This window comes from Dendrobates tinctorius, unplaced genomic scaffold (genome assembly GCF_039654945.1).
Source record: "Dendrobates tinctorius isolate UK_male_01 unplaced genomic scaffold, ASM3965494v1 ptg000004l, whole genome shotgun sequence".
NCBI lineage: Eukaryota > Metazoa > Chordata > Amphibia > Anura > Dendrobatidae > Dendrobates > Dendrobates tinctorius.
This window is the reverse complement of record NW_027361672.1, coordinates 313387-335450: the sequence shown is the minus strand read 5'-3', so window position 1 is coordinate 335450 and position 22064 is coordinate 313387. Positions and strand designations below refer to the sequence as shown.

Below are 22064 nucleotides of genomic sequence, written 5' to 3'. Positions count from 1 at the left end.
CGTGTGTGGGGCTTCTGGTTAGCATGTCTCTCAGTGGTTGAGTCTTTGGTTTCTCCTGGAAATAAGTCATCCTCATGTTTCTGTTTCTGTGCATGAAGAGAGAGTTGTAATGAGCTAAATCCAAATAAATCACGTCTTCGTGTATTGGATGCATGACACTTGTCTAGTATATTCATTAGTCTCGTGTCACCATTACAGACCTTGACCGTGAGTTGGAAATGTTCCTCGCTTCTCTCTTGGAGCATGCACACAGGATATCAGCTCTGGATAGTGCTGTATAGATAAAGCAGAGCATCTGTAGATCTACAGTATGTTGCTTGTGATTTGTATCAATGCTTAGTATCAAATGGTAAAGCCTGCACTCTTCCAGAATGTTGTGGTATTGGATACATTGTGGTTATATGGACGGTGGATATCTTGTTTTTTTTTACATAGAATAATCTTCATCTTATGTGCTTTGTCATACAGCATGAGTTTGTAATTCACATTTCGCAAGTTCAAGCACCAACCCTGGTTAAATGACGGCCACTCCAGTTGTCAAAGAAGCGGAATCCTGACTGTATGCATAATACACACTGTCAGGATTGGGCAATTTGCAGTCACATAGAGTACTTGCAGAAATTTATGTGGACGCTGCGAAAAAACTTTACTTCTTTATCAACTGGTGGATGTTATATATTCTAATTTGTAGCATAAAAGCAAATCCTTTCTGTTGTCCTTCAGACCTCAGGCAGCCAGCTTCCAATTATGTATGGGGGACAGGGTTACACAGATAAGCTGGAATGGGTTATTTGGAGGGGATGGGGTTACACAGATTAGCTGGAATAGTTTGCAGGACACCTAGTCAGGCAGTGATAATCTCCTGCTGATAAAAAATGATTGATTGACACAACAACACTCAGCTTAGTAGGTGACACATCCCTGGAAGAAGGCTGTCTGCCATTACATTATGCTGCTCTAGGATTGAATAGCAATAACTTGGCGACAGATTCCCTTTAACCGTGTTTATGTAGCAGGAATCTAGTGGCCAAGTTTCTGCTGCCGGCAGCTGGATGTGGATTACTTGGCTGATGAAGCATGATTTATCTCAAGGTGAATTCTTCAGCGATTGGTCATGTAACATTCAATATGCCCTACCCTTTTCTTTATCCCGACATATGTTGATTATATATTTCCCTAAATTAATAATATATTTTAATTTGAAATTCATTCAGAAAATGACTTCTCTGTGGAGTAAAGGTCCCAATAAATGACAGCTTGTCAGCATTGGCAGCCCGGCTGTATTATGTATGCCAGTCACTCTCTCGGCTCAGCTGTCGGAAAAGGAAAGGAAGTAATGACACTCGCTGATTGACTGCACTTGGCACATGTACAGGAGGACTAAAGCTCTGTTGTTCCTTGGCCTTTTTTTATTCTACAAGTCTTTCAAAGCACCAAATCTAGAGTATCAGTAATGAAAAGAGTCATTTGTGCACATAATCATTTTACTGTATTATTTTGCAGGTCAGGAAGTGGTTTTTAAGTGCCTTGGGGAGGGAATTCTTGATAATGCCTTTCAGGGATACAACGCATGCATTTTTGCATATGGGCAAACAGGTACGAGAGCAAATGTATGTTCAATTTGGAGACATAAGTTAATAAAGTAACAGTATCAATACTCTAATATATCCGTGCTTAATATCTAAAAGCAGATGTTAGAATGTATTCTTATTAGTCGTCTTATGCTATCTGGTCTTCTCTGTCATATGTTGGTTTTGTACCTTGTCCAGGTTCAGGAAAGTCTTTCTCTATGATGGGCACGGTGGACCAGCCTGGATTGATTCCACGGCTCTGCTGTGCTTTATTCCTGCGGGCGGCAGAGGAAGAAAATGACACTCAGACTTTCAAGGTGGAGGTATCCTATATGGAAATTTACAACGAGAAGGTTAGAGATCTTTTAGACCCGAAAGGGTAAGTGCTCCTGCAAGTACATCTTTATTTTTTGCTATTTCTTTTTATCTTTAGTTGGACAATGCCTTTATATTGTATTCATAATGTTAAATCGTTGTCATGATGTCCATACATTGCATGTACATAACTGAGATGTCAGAAATACCATCAACTTCTTACAGACAGACCTGAAGTTAGAAAGATTTTCGAAAAATCTTTCTAATTGTGCAATGTGAAATTTCATGGAAAAAAAAAACATTATTCAGATTCAGGGGTACAGCTATAGGGGGCTCCTATGCACCATGGTCATTTGGACATAGTTAGAATTACAGGATCCATTCATTTTAATGGGGGCTAAAACAAAGCCTCTTCCATTTTTTTTCTGTTGAAGTCCAGTCCAGCTGTAATCCAGCTTTTATTTCCAAACTAGATTTACATTTTTTTTTTTAATTCTAAACTGTATTAAAAATTAAAAAAAAAATCTTTCAATTTTCGGCCTGGCGAATGGAGCTTTTCTCATTTCATTCCTTGTTTTGTTTCAGGAAATAACACATGTACATAGCCACAATGGTCGAATTCTAACCCTATCTTTTGCAATGGTCAGTCAAAGGAGAGGGAGCTGGGGCAGTTGTGACATTACCTAATGTGATTGGTGGATCCTGTGATATCAGCTGTCATTATAATCGTTCCTCTGCTGATAAGAAAACACATGTAAAGCCCCGTCACACATAGCGATCTCACTAGCGAGATCGCTGCTGAGTCACAATTTTTGTGACGCACCAGCGAGATCGCTGTGTGATGCTGACCAGCGACCGGCCCCACTGCCAGTATCGCTGATCGCTGTAGGAAACCGCTGGACATTTCTTTGATCGCTGGTCTCCCGCTGGCCAGCACGCATCGCATGTGACAGACGGGAGACCAGCGATCAGCGCGCTGGTAACTAAGGTAAACATCTGGTTTCTAAGCAGCGCGCGTCGCTTAGAAACCCGATGTGTACCTTAGTTACCAGCGCGCTGATGCAGGTAGCTGGTAACCAAGGTACACATCGGGTTTCTAAGTGACGCGCGCTATTTAGGAACCCGATGGGTACCCTGCCGGGCGCTCGGCGTCGCTGGTGCTGATCGCTGGTGAAGCTGTCTGTTTGACAGCTCACCAGCGATCATGTAGTGACTCACCAGCGATCCTGACAAGTTGATATCGTTGTCGGGATCGCTGGTGAGTCGCTTTGTGTGACGGGGCCCTAAGCTCTTCTAAAAGAACAAGAAGTATAAAACCAAAAAAGCACCAGTGGCCTATGTGAAAATTGCAAGATTACTCATTTTAATTTTTATTTTTTAATAAAAATCATGATTTGAAAAAAACTTGCCATTTTTTTTTTTAAGTACACGAAACACAAAAACCTGTTTTACATAATACGATAGCTTTTCGTTACAATACAATGGAATCGGAAGTTTAGACAGCCACCTCTAACTCATATACTGTTTTTGCAGTGCCAAGCAGGGGTAATGGGACCCAATTTTCCTGATATGTGGCTGGTGATGACTCCATAGTCATCTTACTTATTACTTGCCTGTCCCGGTATCACCCTATATACGGTCCTCTTCTTTCTGATGCAGAAGCTACATATGAGCAGACAAGTATGTCTGTGTCCAGATGTTTCGAGGGCAGCGCATATTGCCAGATGGTAACTTAGAGATTTGTGGAAACATAATGCTGTTGGAAATTAATAATTTGTTGAAGCACCATCTTTAATCATTTTGAATATCAGTTATCTACAATATGTCTGGATTTCAGATTATAATCTTATTAGGTTTTTTCCCTATTCTAATTCTAAAAATGAATGAGGAGGCAAATACAGGTGCCAATGGAGAACCTTAAAGATGGCTGGGATAAGCATGGTGAATGCTATCAACGTGGAGAGCAGAGTACGCTGCCACCAGAATCATCTGCCTGCAGAATAAGGAGATTGGGGATTGATTTCCAACTGCCTGAGCCATATTATAGTCTAGTATTTTGGGGAGGGTCGTAAAGGCTCCATACACATTAGATGGTTGGCCGATTCAACAAAGTACCGTAAGCGAGATCGGGTGACTTTGATCTAATGTGTATGACGGGTTTTACAATGTGGATGTCAGAAAGCAAAAATTGGTCCCCATGTATTACATGCATTGTGGCAGGTTGTCTGATATTGTACAACACATTCTACATTTAGTGTACTATTACTACATAATTTTACTTGCATCCCCACGTTCACCCCATGTGATAGTATTTTAGTGATAACATTGACTTAGAGTAATGTCTCCTGAAAGCATAACCCTCTTCTTCTTGGAGAGTCAAAACTGTTCCTAACATAAATTACATGGACTCACATAGTGTCCCACCCCAATGTGATGGAGGGTTTTTGGGTCGAGCAAACCTCCTCTTGGCATGTGATAATGTGATATCATGAACCAAAAGCCCTATCATTTTTTGCAGTGAGACACACTTTTGCTTGCATTCTTGGTTGTTTAAATACTGTATATTTTTGACTTCTTAGTCTTGTTTTGCCAGTAATTGAACTCTTGAGACCAGAATAATGGTTGTAGGGATATGAGAATAAATAATGAGAAGGGGAAGAAATGCAGACCTCCAAAATGCATACACCAATTTTAATGAATATGTAGGCCTTAAAGGGGTTGTCCACCACTAGGCAACCACAGTTTAATCAATGACCCTAATTAGCGACGGCAGCTTTGGTATGTAAGCAGAACTTGTTCTGCCAAGAAAAATGACTGTCTATGTTCCTGGAGCCATTGTGTTACCAATAGTGATGAGCAAACGTGCTTGGGTAAGGTGTTTTCCGACCACGCTCGTATTCTTATAGAGTATCTTCGGTGTGCTCAAATACTATGTTGCAGTCCTTGCGACTTCATGTCTCATTGCTGTTTGATAGCAGCAACACATGCATGGATAGCCTGTTTGTGGCAATCCATGTATGTTTTGCGGCTGTTGAACAGCAGTGAGACATACAGCTGCCGAAATTCAAACATAATATCTATGCACGTTCGCTCATCACTAGTTACCAATAATTCTGTGAGCATGGAAGTGTGGTCAGCTTGTCCAAACAGGCTATTAAACAACTGCTGAATGGCCAGATATACATATGGATTGTCTAAATACAGTGTGATAGACTCCTTTCCCATTAAGGTCTTGTGTACACTTCTCTGCACTTTACCATTATTTTATCAGGCTATTTTATTGCTGTCAAGAGTTTAATGTTTTCAAGGGACTGATCCAGTCCCCTTCTAATGAAGCTGTGTATATATAATATATATATATATATATCTGTGTGTTTGTTTTTTGTCTCTTCTAGAAGCCGACAATCCCTTAAAGTCAGGGAGCACAAGGTCTTGGGACCATACGTTGATGGTTTATCTCAATTGGCTGTAACTAAATTTGAGGTAATATTACATATTCTACAATTATTACAATACAGCACTTTTCCTGATTTCCACATGAGCTGCTATTTTTAACATATCTATTTTAACACCATTTCACAACCCAACACTTCATTAATATTTTAATAAGGACTCGAATCGAATCACTAAGGCTGGCATTTCATACAGAAGTCTTAAAATGAACCTGTCAGTTGTTTTGGCCGCTATAAGATGCGGCCACCGCCTTTCAGGGCTTATCTACAGCTTTCTATAATGCTTTAGTTAAGCCCCCGTTCCGACTTGCAAGATAAGAAAAATAAGTTTTATTATACTCTCCCGGGGGGGGGGGGGGGGTCGGTCCGGCCTGATGGGTGTCGCAGGTCCGGGTCCGGCGCCTCCCGTCTTCTTGCGATGCCGTCCTCCTGCATGATTCATAGCTCCCTGGCATCGCGCTCCTGCGCAGGCATACTTTTCTGCCCTGTTGAGGGCAGAGTAAAGTACTGCAGTGCGCAGGTGCTGGTGCAACAGCCCTGGTATGGGGCCATTCTGTTCACTGTTATCCACCCCCACGCAGTGTCCACAGCCGATAGAATAACCACAGACAACAGGTCTCAGGGATAACAGCTGCTTCATTTCAGCAGAACGGGTAGATATAACATGGAGTAATGGTAACAGTTCACTTGGGGAATCCACGGCCAATACAGTTCAGGATTGGATTCTGACACAGAATTGAGGTTCTGGAGCTTTAAGAACCTGTTTTAGTTAGAAGCAGTACTTGACAGGTAATTATAAGAGAGTTCAAAGTCTCTTGGTGGCATAAAGTCAGAAGAGGGAATATATGGCAATATGTACAGACCTGAAATCCCATATTCATTTTCTCAGCTGGTCACGGTACGTGCAGAAATATACTTGAAGTAAATAATGGATAATTTGCAGTGAGGCGGGGGACCCTCAATTTCCTCAACATGCAGAGCAATACGTTCTTCTGTACACATTTAGTGCGACCTAATGCTGTAGAAACACTCCTTAAACCGGACAGCGGGGATCTAGGGTTAAAATGAAGGTTAAAAGTCTTCAGCCATCTTGGCTGTAGAAGTCAGGTGAAGATCCAAGGCATTAGGCCTGGCTGTGTAAGTCTTGAGATGAAGAGAAGGATGAACCCTCCAGGCTTGGAGCCTGGAGGGGGTCAAGAGACCCCTCACATGCGGTCTGCTCTGGGTTACATCTTGAACCAGACTCCTCAAGGAACCTTCCAGAACCCTGTCTTGTCTCCACAGAGACTGGAGGTAGCTCCTCCCATTGAACCTTGCTGACAGGGTCACCGACCAATAGGATAACTCTCAATTCTTGTGTCAGACTTCACATTGTGAGAATAATATATAAATCATGAATATAAGAGATTAGTGAGTAATGGATTCATTTAAACCATGTAACAGTAAAAGGATAACTTAGGGGTGAGCTGAAGTGTACAAAAGCTACTCACGGTCCAGGGTTACTTAAAGGGACTTACCCAGTCTGGACCAGGTCACTACACCTTTCCCGGCGCCTGCGTACTGCAGTACTTTGCTCAGCCCTCAACAAGACAGAGAAGTCCGCCTCTGGGGAGCGATGAAGCAAGCAGGAGGCTGGCATCGCAAGAAGATAGGAGGTCCCGGACCAGCGACACCCTTCGGACCGGACCACCCCCCCATCGGGTGAGTATAATGAAACTTATTTTTCTTATCTAGAATGCTTTAGGTAAGCCCTGAAAGGCGGTGACAGCATCTTATAGAGGCCAAAACAGGTGACAGGTTCCCTTTAATGATGGGCGTGCTGGAGTAAGATGCGCCTGGAGACACATGCCACATAGTGAATTAGGTGCATCTCACCAGAAATGCCTCTGCAGCTATTAATTGGTATAACATTTGAAGAACTTGCCATTCGGGCTTTGCCTTGTTCGGTCCCACCTGTGCTCTGCCTATTTTGGCAGATCTGGCTGGTACTGGTGGAAAACCGCTAAAAGTTGTCAATTTTTTTCGCAACTTTATGTTACTCTAAAATTTTTGCAACTATTTATAATGTTTTACCCCAGAATTCTAGCAAAAACACTTGGATATGTCGTAGCCCAAAGTGTCAATGTGACTACTAATAGACATTTCCAATCCATCTCACGCATCAGCCACCATGAATACATATTCTGTAACTGTGCCAGACGTGGCGTTTGTGACTCGTTCAGCAGATCCTTCCACCTATATACTGTGCTTCTAATCTGCTGGCCAATTAATTGTAAACTGTCTAACAACTGTCGCAGTAAAATATCCTGTCGTAAATGGATTACTCCTTAACTGATTAATTGTTATACAGGCAAGCCGCACAACTCTCTGCTTCGGCCATTGGTAGTATTGACATCTGGTTCTCATGTTGTTTTTTCAAGGGCAGTTAAACCAATGTTATAATGTTTGTAGCATGAGTAATCGTGTTATGAGGCGGAGATCATATCCAAGTGATAGCCCTTTTAACCATTTTCTTAACGGCCAGTAACAACGTCCTAGTATACGGATGTCTGTTAGCTAATAAAAAAGTATGTTATTTTGGTTTTGGACTATTAGTTTCATTAAACTGGCTTAAATGATAACACATTGGCACAAGACACGTGACCATATGTTATTCTATTCTGCATTTCATTGTGAAAGATGGAGGTATAAAATTTGGTAACCACCTACAGCAAGTTCTGAACAGTCTGACATAGTTGGAACCAGCATTAAAGGATTATTTTCCTTTTCTTTCATTGGTGAAATTGCAAAGCGCTTGTAAAAGCAAGCAACTTTGCTGTTTACCTCTTATTAAAAGTCACCTCCATTCTCTATAACGGAGGGATTTTTAACTTGTTTATTGCTCTTTGCATAAGTTAATCAGCGGTGGCCGGTCTCCTCTGCACGGGGCGCAGCGCTTGAAAGCTCATTCAGATAAAGTGAGTGGATCAGCGTCAGTGCCCCTGCGTTCCTCTGATGTTGCAGGGGGAAGCTACCCCCTGTTTGCAGCGGTGGAGAGCGCACTGTTCGGTCCTGTGGTTCGACAATGACTGTGGTCTAAACTGGCAATCAGTCAGGAGCACACCACCCCCTGGTAAGTAGGAAGCTGGGAGAAAGTGGAGCAGTGCACTTCTAATTGAAAAACGGAGAAAACCCCTTTTTACGTTAGGTGATCAGAATTTCTTGCAGGGATACAGGTTTTCAACTGCAAAAAATGTAAAGAGTACCTGTCTATGCTGTTTCTTTTTAATCCCAACTAACAGGGTTTAAATAAATTGAAAATGGTTGTATGGGATCGACATAATGATGAACCAACCATAGGTAGGCCACCGGTATGAGATTGGCGAGGGGTCCAAAACCCGGCAACCCCGTGATTAACTGAATGCTGCTGTGGTCATTGCCCAGGACTAAACAATGTATGAGGCAGATTGCAACAGCAGTCTACATTGTTTAATGGCCTCCACCGGGTACTCCTGTTTATCTCTTATCGCTTAGTTCCACCTACTACCAGAGCGAATTTCAGATGATCGATGGTGGTGCCGTGTTTCAGACCTCCACCGATATCATATTGATGTTATCCCTTTTACAGCAGGGTGTTTTTACATGTCAGTTGGATGTGCCCCTGCACAGTCTGACTCTGGTGGCACTGTTGGACAGTGTCATACCTTTTAGAGATGCTCCCAATTTGCAAAGGGAATTCTACCACCCAGTTATCATATATTCATATACACTCACTGGCCACTTTATTAGGTACACCATGCTAGTAAGGGGTTGGACCCCCTTTTGCCTTCAGAACTGCCTCAATTCTTCGTGGCAGAGATTCAACAAGGTGCTGGAAGCATTCCTCAGAGATTTTGGACCATATTGACATGATGGCATCACACAGTTGGCGCAGATTTGTCGGCTGCACATCCCTGATGCGAATCTCCCGTTCCACCACATCCCAAAGATGCTCTATTGGATTGAGATCTGGTGACTGAGGAGGCCATTTGAGTACAGTAAACTCATTGTCATGTTCAAGAAACCAATCTGAGATGATTCGAGCTTTATGACATGGCGCATTATCCTGCTGAAAGTAGCCATCAGATGTTGGGTACATTGTGGTCATAAAGGGATGGACATGGTCAGCAACAATACTCAGGTAGGCTGTGGCGTTGCAACGATGCTCAATTGGTACCAAGGGGCCCAAAGAGTGCCCAGAAAAAATTCCCCACACCATGACACCACCACCACCAGCCTGAACCGTTGATACAAGGCAGGATGGATCCATGCTTTCATGTTGTTTACGCCAAATTCTGACCCTACCATCCGAATGTCGCAGCAGAAATCGAGACTCATCAGACCAGGCAACGTTTTTGCAATCTTCTACTGTCCAATTTCGATGAGCTTGTGCAAATTGTAGCCTCAGTTTCCTGTTCTTAGCTGAGAGGAGTGGTACCCAGTGTGGTCTTCTGCTGCTGTAGCCCATCTGCCTCAAAGTTCGCCGCACTGTGCGTTCAGAGATGCTCTTCTGCCTACCTTGGTTGTAACGGGTGGCAATTTGAGTCACTGTTGCCTTTCTATCAGCTCGAACCAGTCTGCCCATTCTCCTCTGACCTCTGGCATCAACATGGCATTTCCGGCCACAGAACTGCCGCTCACTGGATTTTTTTTCTTTTTCGGACCATTCTCTGTAAACCCTAGAGATGGTTGTGCGTGAAAATCCCAGTAGATCAGCAGTTTCTGAAATTCTCAGACCAGCCCTTCTGGCACCAACAATCATGCCACGTTCAAAGGCACTCAAATCACCTTTCTTCCCCATACTGATGCTCGGTTTGAACTGCAGGAGATTGTCTTGACCATATCTACATGCCTAAATGCACTGAGTTGCCGCCATGTGATTGGCTGATTAGAAATTAAGTCTTAACACACAGTTGGACAGGTGTACCTAATAAAGTGGCCAGTGAGTGTATTTCCAGGAGGAAAAGCAAATGAAGTTTGTGATCTAACAATGTTTTAGGATTGTTAATTATTGGTTATGGTAATATCCCTCCCTGCCAGAGCTGGTACTGCCTCCATCTATGGCCAAAATGTGTTATTGACCATTGGTTGTCAAATTCTGAAAGTGAAATGTGCGATGTAGAACTGTATGAATGTGCTTTTAGGTTAAAGAAGCTCTGTTTTCTTAGTGTTAAAAAATGTACTGCAGCCAATGATGTGTCGAAAAATCCTTTACTCAATCCTGTGTTTCTTAATTTTTTTAGGATATTGAATCTTTAATGTCCGAAGGAAATAAATCTCGTACTGTTGCTTCAACAAACATGAATGAAGAAAGCAGCCGATCACATGCTGTATTTAACATTATCTTAACGCAGACCTTGTTTGACCATCAGTCTGGTGTAAGTATCTGAATTCTCATAGTTGGTAATTGTAAGGTAGCGCTTGTTATTAAGGTAGGGGACACTCGCTAGGCAGCCATATAACCAGGTCCGGCACGGGTTTCTCATATAACTCCAGCAGTCCATGCGGTTTATTAAGCATCATAAACCATGAATCAGCAACAGAAAGTTCATATCAACAGCATAGCGTCCATGACAGAGCTCCACTCTGTTAACCCTGTAGTCACACAGGTTATGCAATGACTTAATACGCAAGCTCCCCAGCCTCACCCCGTGGCCGGGTTATCTCGTGGTTGCTTCACCACACTGCAGACGTCCATTCCCTCCCCTGGGAGCTCTCAGGCACTTGCAGCCATTAAACACAGCGTCCACACGTGCTGTTAGGAAGGCAGCCACATCTTCCTCATTCGGTCTCACGTCAGCCCAGACGAGACCTTCCATACGGACCAACCGGGTCCAAGCATTCACTCATGTGACCTACCCTGGCCACCTTATATGGTCCGTAGCCACGCCCACCGGATCACATGGCTATGACCTCATCACAGGTCCTTCAATCATTCACACACATATACGTTACTATGGCATTCTAGATACCCGCCCCTAGGTGGGTTTGTAGGTAGCTGGGTCCGCCCGTCTCACCAGCTACCTGGAAAGCTCTCCCTGACACAGTGTAACGAAAGCTCAGCAGTACCTCTGCTGATCAACACACATATTCAAGCTTCCATCCCAAGGCCACCTACCTTGGGATACATAATGATCATTCAGCACCCTGCCACTCATCCTCTCTCCTGGGACACCCACACAGCGCCCCCTAGTGGACACAGTGGTCACTACACCACATAATGTAGACTTGGAGAGGCATAGCACCCACTATGCCCGACCAGAGCTTTATTAGACGTTCTTCTCAATGTGGTCATGCCGGGGGCACAAGACTTCAGTTCTGGTAATTGGTTTGGACACAACAATAATAAAGTTCTGATCTATTCTGTGAAAATGTGATCTTTCTCTACTTGATTCAAGTCTTATGTTTTTAGGTCCTGTGAAATTCCATATGAACTTTATAAGTTTGGGCACTGATTCATAAAGGTCAAAATGACATTCATAAATGTAGCATCGTGTAAATCAGCAGTGCCTAACCTGACACATTTTGGAAGCTCATGATCTGACCTTTAACAGTTTCTTGTGAAATACCACATGATATCACAGCCTTCTGGTAGAAAACAAGTGCAGGATCATCAGACTTTCTGCTTTAATATATTGCAAATAATTGTCTTTTCCCCAACATATACTTGCAGAGATGATGCTAATGCTTCTCATTTTTGCTAATTAGAACTCAGGAGAACGTGTCAGTAAGGTCAGCCTTGTAGACCTGGCTGGCAGCGAAAGAGTGTCCAAAACCGGTGCTGCTGGAGAACGCCTCAAGGAAGGAAGTAACATCAACAAGTAAGGGCCTTTCCATTGTTTTCATTCTTACCCAATATCCCTATGTGAATAGGCAGATGCAATTTTCATTAGTAAATTTATTTTCTTCTGAAGATGATATTTACATCATATCATGTTTAAAGGGATAATGAAAAGTTAATTAACTGTATGCTGGTTCTTACATGTCAATATTCCATGATCTAAGCCAGGAGAGGTCAGCCTGACACATTATCTGGCCTTCAGTTGTGCCACATGGCCTCTTCAAAGGGCTGCACATCACATTCAGCTTGAATAGGGTAGGAGGTAGACACATGCACGTTTTTCAAAATTCCTAAAAAATGGAATTTCAACAGAAACCAGGACAGAGCCATTCATTATTATGAGGCTAGCAGAGTCACTTTGGACATTATGTGGCCTTAGCCCCTGAAATGTTCAGATATTTCCACAAATTCACAATAACTTGGTCTACTTGTTTGTGCATGTCTGAAAAAGACAAATTCTGCCAGTAACAGAAGCCAGACAGTGTCCAAAGTAACTCTGTCAGCATCATAATAGCGAGTGGATGCTTTGGGGCTCACCAATAATAATGTTTTTAAAGAATATGCTTCACAAGGGTAAAGATAATTGCATTACCTATAATTTTGACCTCTCCTCGTGATATGACACTCGCAACGATGCAGTTTGCAGTCAGCTGAAACACACATCGGATGCTTGGATTTCAAAATACCCATTGTGGCGTACATTTTTCTCTATCGCTTCATTGGGGGACACAGGAACCATGGGTGTATACTGCTGCCATTAGGAGGCTAACACTATGCACAAAAAAGTTATCTCCTCCTCTGCAGTGTACACCCCACCGACTGGCACTGGGCTACTCAGTTTTAGCTTAGTGTCAGTAGGAGGTGGACACGGGTCTTTCATTAGACCCATATCTATTTCAGTGTGCATCGTTTCTTTCAGGTACCTGGAGGGATACAGTGTGACCGGTCACAACTGTACTCCCATGAACAGACTATGAGTACGGTGTGTACTGCCACCCCGTATTCTCATACGTCTAGTCGGCAGGACTCCAACCCCTAAAACAGAAGCGTGTTCAGGTGAGCCGATCATCGGTCCTGCCTCCGTCCCCTGGAAAGCCTATTTCAGCTGGTGTGAGTCTCAACACGTACCACCTATGTCTTTTTCTCTTCCTTCCGTTTTGGCATTTCTCCAGGCGGGATATGATGCTGGTGTTGGTTCTCTAAAGGGCCAGGTGTCAGCACTTTCGATCCTTTTCCAGATTCTATCCTCCCATTCTCAGGTCAGAACTTTTCTTCAGGGGGTTGCTCATGCGGCTCACCCGTAAAGGACACCTGTGGACCCCTGGGACCTTAATCTACTTCTGGAGGCCCTGCAGAGTCCTCCTTTTGAACTGCTTCGAGAGGTTTTCTTGTCCGGTCTTGGAAGGTGGTGTTTCTGGTGGCCATCACTTCTGTTAGGCGCGTTTCGAGGTTGACGGCCCTTTCCTGTCGCCCTCCCCGCCCTTTTTGGTTCTGCACCAGGATAAGGTGATTTTGTGGCTCCTTCCTTCCTTCCTTCCAAAGTGGTGTCTGCCTTCCACCTAAATGAGGATATTGTCCTCCCTTCCTTTTGTCCTGCTCTGGCTGATCCTCTGGAGGGTTCGTTGAATAAGCTAGACCTGGTGAGGGTCTATCCGGCTAGGACCGCTCCCTTTAGGAAGACGGACTCTCTTTTCGTCATTCCTGATGATGCTCAAAGAGGTTTTCCGGCCTCCAAGGCTACGATTGCTCACTGGATCAGAAAGGTGATTATGGAGGCTTACCGGGTCAAGAACAGTGCCTCCCCCTGGGATCAGGGCTCACTCTACCCAGTCAGTGCACCATAGGGCTTCCGCCCTACATCTTTGCACAGCTGCAACTTGGTCTTCCATCCACACGTTTGCCAAATTTTATAAGGTACATACCTACGCTTCAGTGTACGCCAGTCTAGGCAGAAGGATCTTGCAGGCGGCAGTGGTGAGTTCTCCGACCTGAACAAAGCTTCGGCTATTCCCTCCCCAGGGACTGCTTTGCGACGTCCCATGGGTTCTTGTGTCCCCCAATGAAGCGAAAGAGAAAGCAGGATTTTTGGTTGCTTACTGTAAAATCTGTTTCTCAGAGGCTTCATTGGGGGACACAGCACCCTCCCATGTTTAACAACTCTTATTCTTTCTTCTGTGTTCTATTGTTCCAGTTTGAGTTGTCTGTTTCTTCCTTTCCTTTTTTGTTACTTCTATTGCTTTCTCACTAACTGAGTAGCCAAGTGCCAGTTGGTGGGGTGTACACTGCAGAGGAGGAGCTAACTTTTTTTGTGCATAGTGACAGCAGTATACACCCATGTCCCCCAATGAAGGCTCCGAGAAACAGATTTTACGATAAGCAACCAAAAATCCTGTTTTACAGCAGGAGGAGACCAGCTATGAATAGGCAGTTATCTTAACCCCTTTTGTATATACTCTTTTGCTTAAATGCTTTGTTTCTAGCATATTACACCAATGTTGTACCATTATTGTTTGCTCCTGCTGTCTGTGATGCCATTTTGCACTGTGTGATTTATGTTTTTATCTTGTTTTATATATTAAATCAAGAATATATATTTGTATAGTTAGACTGGGGTCACACTTGCGAGTGTGATGTGAGAAACTAACGCGAGTCTCTCGTATCAATACTGCCGCCTGCACTCGAACCGGAGTGTGCGGCTGTATTTATTTCTCTGCAGCTGAGCGCTCCGGTCTGAACCTCCGGCGTCATTGCCAGGTATTGATGCGAGGGACTCGCCCGAGTTTCTCGCATTGTACTCACAAGTGTGACCCTGGTCTTAGGCTGGAGTCACACACAACGATTAAAAAATCGGTCCAATTTTAACGGTACGAAATCGCACAAAGGTTTCTTCACCATGGCTCCGTCTGTGATCCGATTTTCCAGCGTAGAACCGATTTTATTCGCATGTAAGCATCCGTTTGACATCCATCTGGCGAGATTTTCTCACAGACTTGCAAAATGGACATCTAATGGAGCCCTATGACAGGTTTTCAAACAATAGATATAGACACATAGAAATATATATATATATATATATATATATATATATATATATATATAATTCATGCAGTTCTTCATAGCAGAATAGCCACTGTAACATTTGCCGGCTTCTGTAAATTCATTCCCCTACCCGACATGAAATGACACATGGTTTACATATAGTTAACCATTTCATTTCATGTTTTTTTTATGTCTATCACTAGTAATTAGATGAGGGTTTTTGTGTAAAATTTTGGAGTTGTAGGTGTTAATTTAAGGGGTTGATTCGTTGTAAAAAATTGCGGGGACTCCCTGCAGCCTCAGTGACGTCAGCGGAATTCCCCGCAATTTTTTTACAACGAATTAACCCCTTAAATTAACACCTACAACTCCAAAATTTTAAACAAAAACCCTCATCTAATTAGTAGTGATAGACATAAAAAACCCAGCATGAAATGAAATGGTTAACTATATGTAAACCATGTGTCATTTCATGTCGGGTAGGGGAATTAATTTACAGAAGCCGGCAAATGTTACAGTGGCTATTCTGCTATGAAGAACTGCATGAATTATATTGTATTCTATGTGTCAATATCTATTCTTTCGTTTCTTTACTTAACCAGTCAGTGTGATTTTACTGTATTGCTAAATGAATTGCCGGCTTTTTGTAAAGGACACCGGGTGCGATTTTATCGCATCTCACATATCTGGTCCGCTTGTAATCCGATTTTTTATCGCCCCCATAGACTTGCATTGGCGAGTCCGATCCGAAAATCGATGACAATCGCAGCATACTGCGATTGTCTCGGTCCGAGGAAACGTTCAGAAAAAAAAATCGGATGATGGGAGCTGCCCCATAGAATAACATTGGGACGAATGCAATGCGATTTTTTATCGCATTCCATTCGTCCGATTTAATCGCTAGTGTGACTTCGGCCTTAGTCTGCAAATTCTGTAGTAAGTATATGGCCAATTTACAGTCCTCCTTTATGTGTGTTGTTTACATAGATATACACCGCTAGCAAAAATTAAGAGACCACTTTCAAATGTTCAGTTTGTCTGATTTTTCTCTTTATAGGTATATTTTTGAGTAAAATGTAAATTGTTCTTTTAGTCTATAAACTTCTGACAACATGTCTCCGAATTTCCAAGCAATAAATTTTTCTATTTTTATTCTGACAAAAATGTTCAAAATAAAAAAAAACAAAAAAAAAAACTGTTCTTTCAGACGTCAAATAATGCAAAGAAAACAAGTTCATAATCTTTTAGAAACAACAATACTAATGTTTTATCTCAGGAAGAGTTCTGAAATCAATATTTTGTGGAATAACCATGATTTTTAAAAACAGCTTTCATGCGTTTTGACATGCTTTTCACCAGTCTTTCAAATGTAAGCAGTTCTTCTTTGTTTGATGGCTTGTGACTATCCATCTTCCTCTTGATTACATTCCAGAGGTTTTCAGTGGGATTCAGGTCTGGAAAATGGGCTGCCCATGACAGGGTTTTGATGTGGTGGTCTCTTAATTTTTGCCAGAGCTGTGTATAGATATACATATAGAAACTATATGGATGAAAATGTTACCATAGAAAAGCATTCAGTGGAACGCTTCTCCTCATTATGAGCAAGGCGTTATTGTAAATGAGCGTTCATATGACATGACTCTTCCCGGAAGGCGCCCATCAGGCACAGGATGCTCCAGTTTAACTCTGTGCCTCCAGGTGGACATCACTGGAAGCTATTGTTCAGTTGTAATCCGTGGTGGACAGGTACTAGATAATCTGTAGGGAGTTCACGTAGACAAATACTTCACTTTCTAGAATAAAACGGAATGGATTGTGGTCTATGTACAGACATTTTCCAGTGTGTCAGTAACCTTCACTTGTGCTTGGGTTGTAGTACTGTAACCTGGGCAAAAATAGGAATATGGTCTTATTTTTCTATTTTTGAGTATTCATTCTGCTGTATTTGTATAATTACATACTGATACTATTTGGATCTAACTTATTTTTTTATTTTCCATCTTTCTACTAAGGTCCTTGACAACTTTGGGGTTGGTGATCTCATCGTTGGCTGATCAAGCTGCAGGGAAAGGGAAAAGCAAGTTTGTTCCTTACAGAGATTCTGTGCTCACATGGCTGCTTAAGGTAGCAACCCCACATACTTCACAATTAATATACATTTTTAGATAAATGATTTTTTTTAAATTAGATGCTCTTAAAGTGAAAATCAAGTCAAAATTATCTTCTGACATGTTTTAATTTGGTAATACACATTAGCCGAACCTGCTGTTTTTGATGGGACCTGACCTATTGTCCTTCTGTGGGGATATCCTGACTCTACCCATACTGCAAATGTTGGGAGGAAAGAAGTGTCAGGCAGGTTGGATTTCAGTATTCTCAATCCTTTTGTTTCTGTTGTAGATTTGTCACCAGCAAAGGTAACTAGCAGCATTTACTCCCCTCTTTCTTCTTGAGAACACATGTAATCGCAGCCTAGCTGAACATGCATTTGTATATGGAGAAGAATAGCTGTAGGTCCACAACTATGTCAACTCTTATTGTAGTTTTAGATGCATACATGACAATCACTTTGGTTAAGTTTGTGATTTCCGATCTCCAATGTTGGTATCAGAAGATAATTTTAACTTTCCATTTTTATAGGGGATTGTCCACTACTCTGACAATCCATTCTCAATCACTGTTTCCTCCTTATACAATAATCATAGCTATACACAACTCTAGTGTGGGTTCTGTTCTAGCGATGTCGGCACTGTCTCTCCCAGGGCTTATGTAACATTATGTTACACAAGCCCTGCAGCCTATCAGCAGTTGCTTCACTCTCCCCTTCTTTGGACGTAACGGACATCCGGTCGAAGTCAGAGCTTCGGTTGCCCTCTCCCTTTCGCCAGATCTTTAATTTGATCAAAAGAGGGAAGAGTAAATCTAATGCGGATTAGCTGCAGGGCTTACTTGGCATAACAATGTGACATGAGCCCCAGGAGATCTGCACTGGAGGGGAATATAACGGTTATTATAAGGGGGAAACCTAGTGATTGAGAAGGGGTTGTCCGAGTAGTGGATAACCCCTTTTAGTTGTGCTCCGAAAAGTGCGATGTACACATGCCTCTGTATGGCTGGTGGAGATAATCTGTATATTTTAGAGTGTGGATAGAAACATGTTTGACATTTTGATGCACATCTAACTCCTGAATAACATTTTTATTTGACATTAAGGACAATTTGGGTGGAAATAGCAAAACTGCCATGATCGCTACAATCAGCCCAGCAGCCGACAACTACGAAGAGACACTTTCAACCTTACGGTATGCTGATCGTGCCAAAAGAATAGTCAACCATGCTGTGGTCAATGAGGATCCCAACGCGAGAGTCATCAGAGAGCTGCGGGAAGAGGTGGAGAAACTGAAGGAGCAGCTATCACAGGCCGAAGTGAGTCGTTTACCTTTCCCACCAAATAAGATAGTTATTTCATACAGTATATGCTCTTTGTCTACAAAATAACATTCATCTCAGAACTTCTCTGATATCTAATGTAGAGATGAACAAAATACATAGACGTTAAGAAGTAATTGGTTCCTTACAGAGGTAGAGCTAAGATTTTTTAGTGGCCTTTTCAGTTGAACATTCAAAACATTTAAAGAAGTATTTCATGATCTTCACATTTTGATTTATGCTGATTAATGGGCATCCATTGTGTGTGAGTGAAAGCTGCTCCTTACTCGTACATCTAGTCCCTATTCTTAAGAAATAAAGCGTGGTATTAACCACCAAAGAGTGTTCTGATCTCAAGGTTGCCGTCAGCCTACTGCCATTGACATCTGTTATTTCATGTACTATAGCAGTTTCGTATAGGAACAATACAAGCAGATTCTATGATGTGATCATTAGATAAATGATTTGTTATTGTTCTGTGTTCCATTATGATTCATGTTCACCATGTGTCATGAATGATATGTCCATATTTGTATTTTCATGATTTTTTTTTGCTAAACAAGTCTGCGCTCTATTCTTTGCAGTTTTAATATGCAGCAGATATAAGTGTTATTAGGAAGCAGATGGCTCGATTAAATTCTCAGTAGTCTAATTAGATATATATGACTGCTTGATATTTTCCATACACAGTCTATGAAGGCACCTGAACTAAAGGAAAAATTAGAAGAATCTGAAAAATTAATCCGAGAGCTAACAATCACCTGGGAAGAGAAGTTGAGGAAGACAGAAGCTATTGCTCAGGTGCGTGTGTTAACCATAGTATAGGAAAAGAAAAAAAAACGAGCAAAAAACCAAAACCTGTTTAACTGAAATGTAGTATTTTAGTAGTATTTTTCACCGACCACAGATTTATTTTCAGATTATTAATATACTAATGAAGCATTTTGACCCAGAGCGTAAGGTTTTTATTGGGTACATAATCCGATTCTGAAAGATTCAGTGAATAAATAATAATAAAAAAAGGCAGTACAGAAGTGGTGTCACCCTCCAGAGAAGTAGCAACCTAACCGGGCACCCTAGTGAGGTGCACAACAGTTGTATGTAACAGATAAACTATGGAGAGAGGACCCCAAGAAATTAAAGTTGACCACTGTATATATTGATTAACAATGCATTTTAATTTATAATTCTATGTCCTTTAAAGGGGTGTCAGGCTTTTTTTTGCTGCTTTGGTAAAACTGATTATCACCTGTTCTCAAATGGACAACTGATACTAAGTTTATTAGAAACTAATCTTAAAGTAACTAATGTGTTTCCTCTTGTCGCTTAAAAAAATGGCTGCTGCAACAAGATGGACAATTACAATACCATTTTTTAATAGTAAAAAAAAGACTTTATGCACAGCTCCAAGTTCACACTTACTGGAAACCCGCAGGCTGTCTGTATCAGATACTGGCTGTATGATTTTAGCCATATATGTAGTTTAATAGCTGCCAGGGACCGAGCTGCACGAAGGACTAGTCAAACAGGTGGGACACTGGTGGCTTCTCTCCGCCCGCTGCCAGTGACTGGTCTCTCCCTGGATGTGATTTTTTGAAGAAACCTGTCACTTCAGGGCAACGGGTGTGAAGAAGCAATCAGGGATCACTTTTAAATAGAAATTCACTTTAGACCTCAATCGCATGTCCGTGTTGTATCAGTTTTTCATGAATAGAACACGTACCCATTATAATTTATGGGGCTGTTCAAATGTCCTTGTTTTTTCACGGTCTGTATGTCCCTGCAAAAAACTCCTAGACATGTCAGGTTTTATCTGGTGTCATGGACGAAAAGAGCTGATATAAGTCTATGGGTCAGTGAAAAACATGTACAGCACACGGATGATGTGGTGTGTCAATCAACACCGGAAATTGGTGTAAACTTTATGCTTGGATTTATGTAATAAACCGGAGAAATGGCATTGACAAAACAACATAATTTATGGTAACATTACCTTCATTTTCTAGCAGTGTTATTTTAAATGTGATCAAAGTATATTCACCTAATGAAGAATATATTCAGTATACATCTCCAATGTTCATGTATCATTTCTCTTCTCCCAGGAGAGGCAGAAGCAGCTGGAGAGCATGGGCATTTCTCTCCAGACATCTGGTATTAAAGTTGGTGATGACAAATGTTACTTGGTAAACCTCAATGCCGACCCTGCGCTCAATGAACTGTTGGTCTATTATCTAAAGGTAAGATGATCACTAAAGGTGGGTTAACATTACCCAGTTTTGAAAAGTTTAACGTCTGCTCCTCAGAGAATTTTCACCTATCGGTGGACATTTAGTTTAACCCCAAGAGTGGTTTGCATGTTAGGGACCAGGTCAATTTTTACAGTTCTGACCACTGTCCCTTTATGAGGTAATAACTCTGGAATGCTTCCTTGGATCCCGGTGATTCTGACAATGTTTTCTCATGACATATTGTACTTGATGATAGTGGTAAAATTTCTTTGATATGGCTTGCATTTATTTGTGAAAAAAAAAACGGAAATTTGGCGAAAATTTTGAAAAATTTGCAACTTTCCAATTTTGAATTTTCATGCCCTTAAAACAGACAAATATGGCACACAAAATGGTTAATAAATAACATTTCCTACATGTGTACTTTACATCAGCACAATTTTGGAACCAAATTTTTTTTTTTGTTAGGAAGTTATAAGTGTTAAAACTAAAGTTGACCAGCGATTTCTCATTTTTACAACGCCATTTTTTCTTACGGACCACATCACATTTGAAGTCACTTTGAGGGGTCTATATGATAGAAAATACCCAAAAGTGATACCATTCTAAAAACTGTACCCCTGAAGGTGCTCAAAACCACATTCAAGAAGTTCATTAACCCTTCAGATGCTTCACAGGAATTTTTGTAATGTTTAAAAAAAAAATTGAACATTTAACTTTTTTTCACAAAAAATTTACTTCAGATCCAATTTGTTTTATTTTACCAAGGGAAACAGGAGAAATTGGACCCCAAAAGTTGTTGTACAATTTGTCCTGAGTATGCTGATACTCCATATAAGCAGGTAAACCACTGTTTGGGTGCATGGTAGAACTCGGAAGGGAAGGAGCGCCGTTTGACTTTTCAATGCAAAATTGGCTGGAATTGAGATCGGATGCCATGTCGCGTTTGGAGAGCCCCTGATATATTATTATTAGGTATTTGGAAGTCGCCTTGCTACACTTGTAAGGAGAGCTTTAAACTAGAACAACATGGGAAGGGAAGCAAAAGACCAGAAAAAGCCATACACCTGACAAATGCTATTGAGAACTCTGCTATTAGAAGTGGAAAGGAAGAACAAAGACGAAAGAATCTAATTAATAAAAATATTGGAGAAAGAGAAACCAATCACAA

General features: G+C 41.7%; 1 protein-coding gene across 5 annotated transcripts in view; it reads left to right on the top strand.

Annotated features, from left to right (window-relative positions):
- KIF13A (kinesin family member 13A) overlaps positions 1-22064 on the top strand; it is a 330019-nt gene that overhangs the window by 145283 nt on the left and 162672 nt on the right. For all 5 annotated transcript variants that reach the window (XM_073566095.1, XM_073566092.1, XM_073566093.1 and 2 more), the window contains exons 5-13: positions 1504-1596; positions 1770-1950; positions 5282-5369; positions 10600-10734; positions 12065-12177; positions 17249-17360; positions 18450-18662; positions 19356-19466; positions 20768-20902. In XM_073566095.1, the coding sequence (XP_073422196.1) occupies positions 1504-1596; positions 1770-1950; positions 5282-5369; positions 10600-10734; positions 12065-12177; positions 17249-17360; positions 18450-18662; positions 19356-19466; positions 20768-20902 (1181 nt within the window). The remainder of the gene's footprint in view (positions 1-1503; positions 1597-1769; positions 1951-5281; positions 5370-10599; positions 10735-12064; positions 12178-17248; positions 17361-18449; positions 18663-19355; positions 19467-20767; positions 20903-22064) is intronic.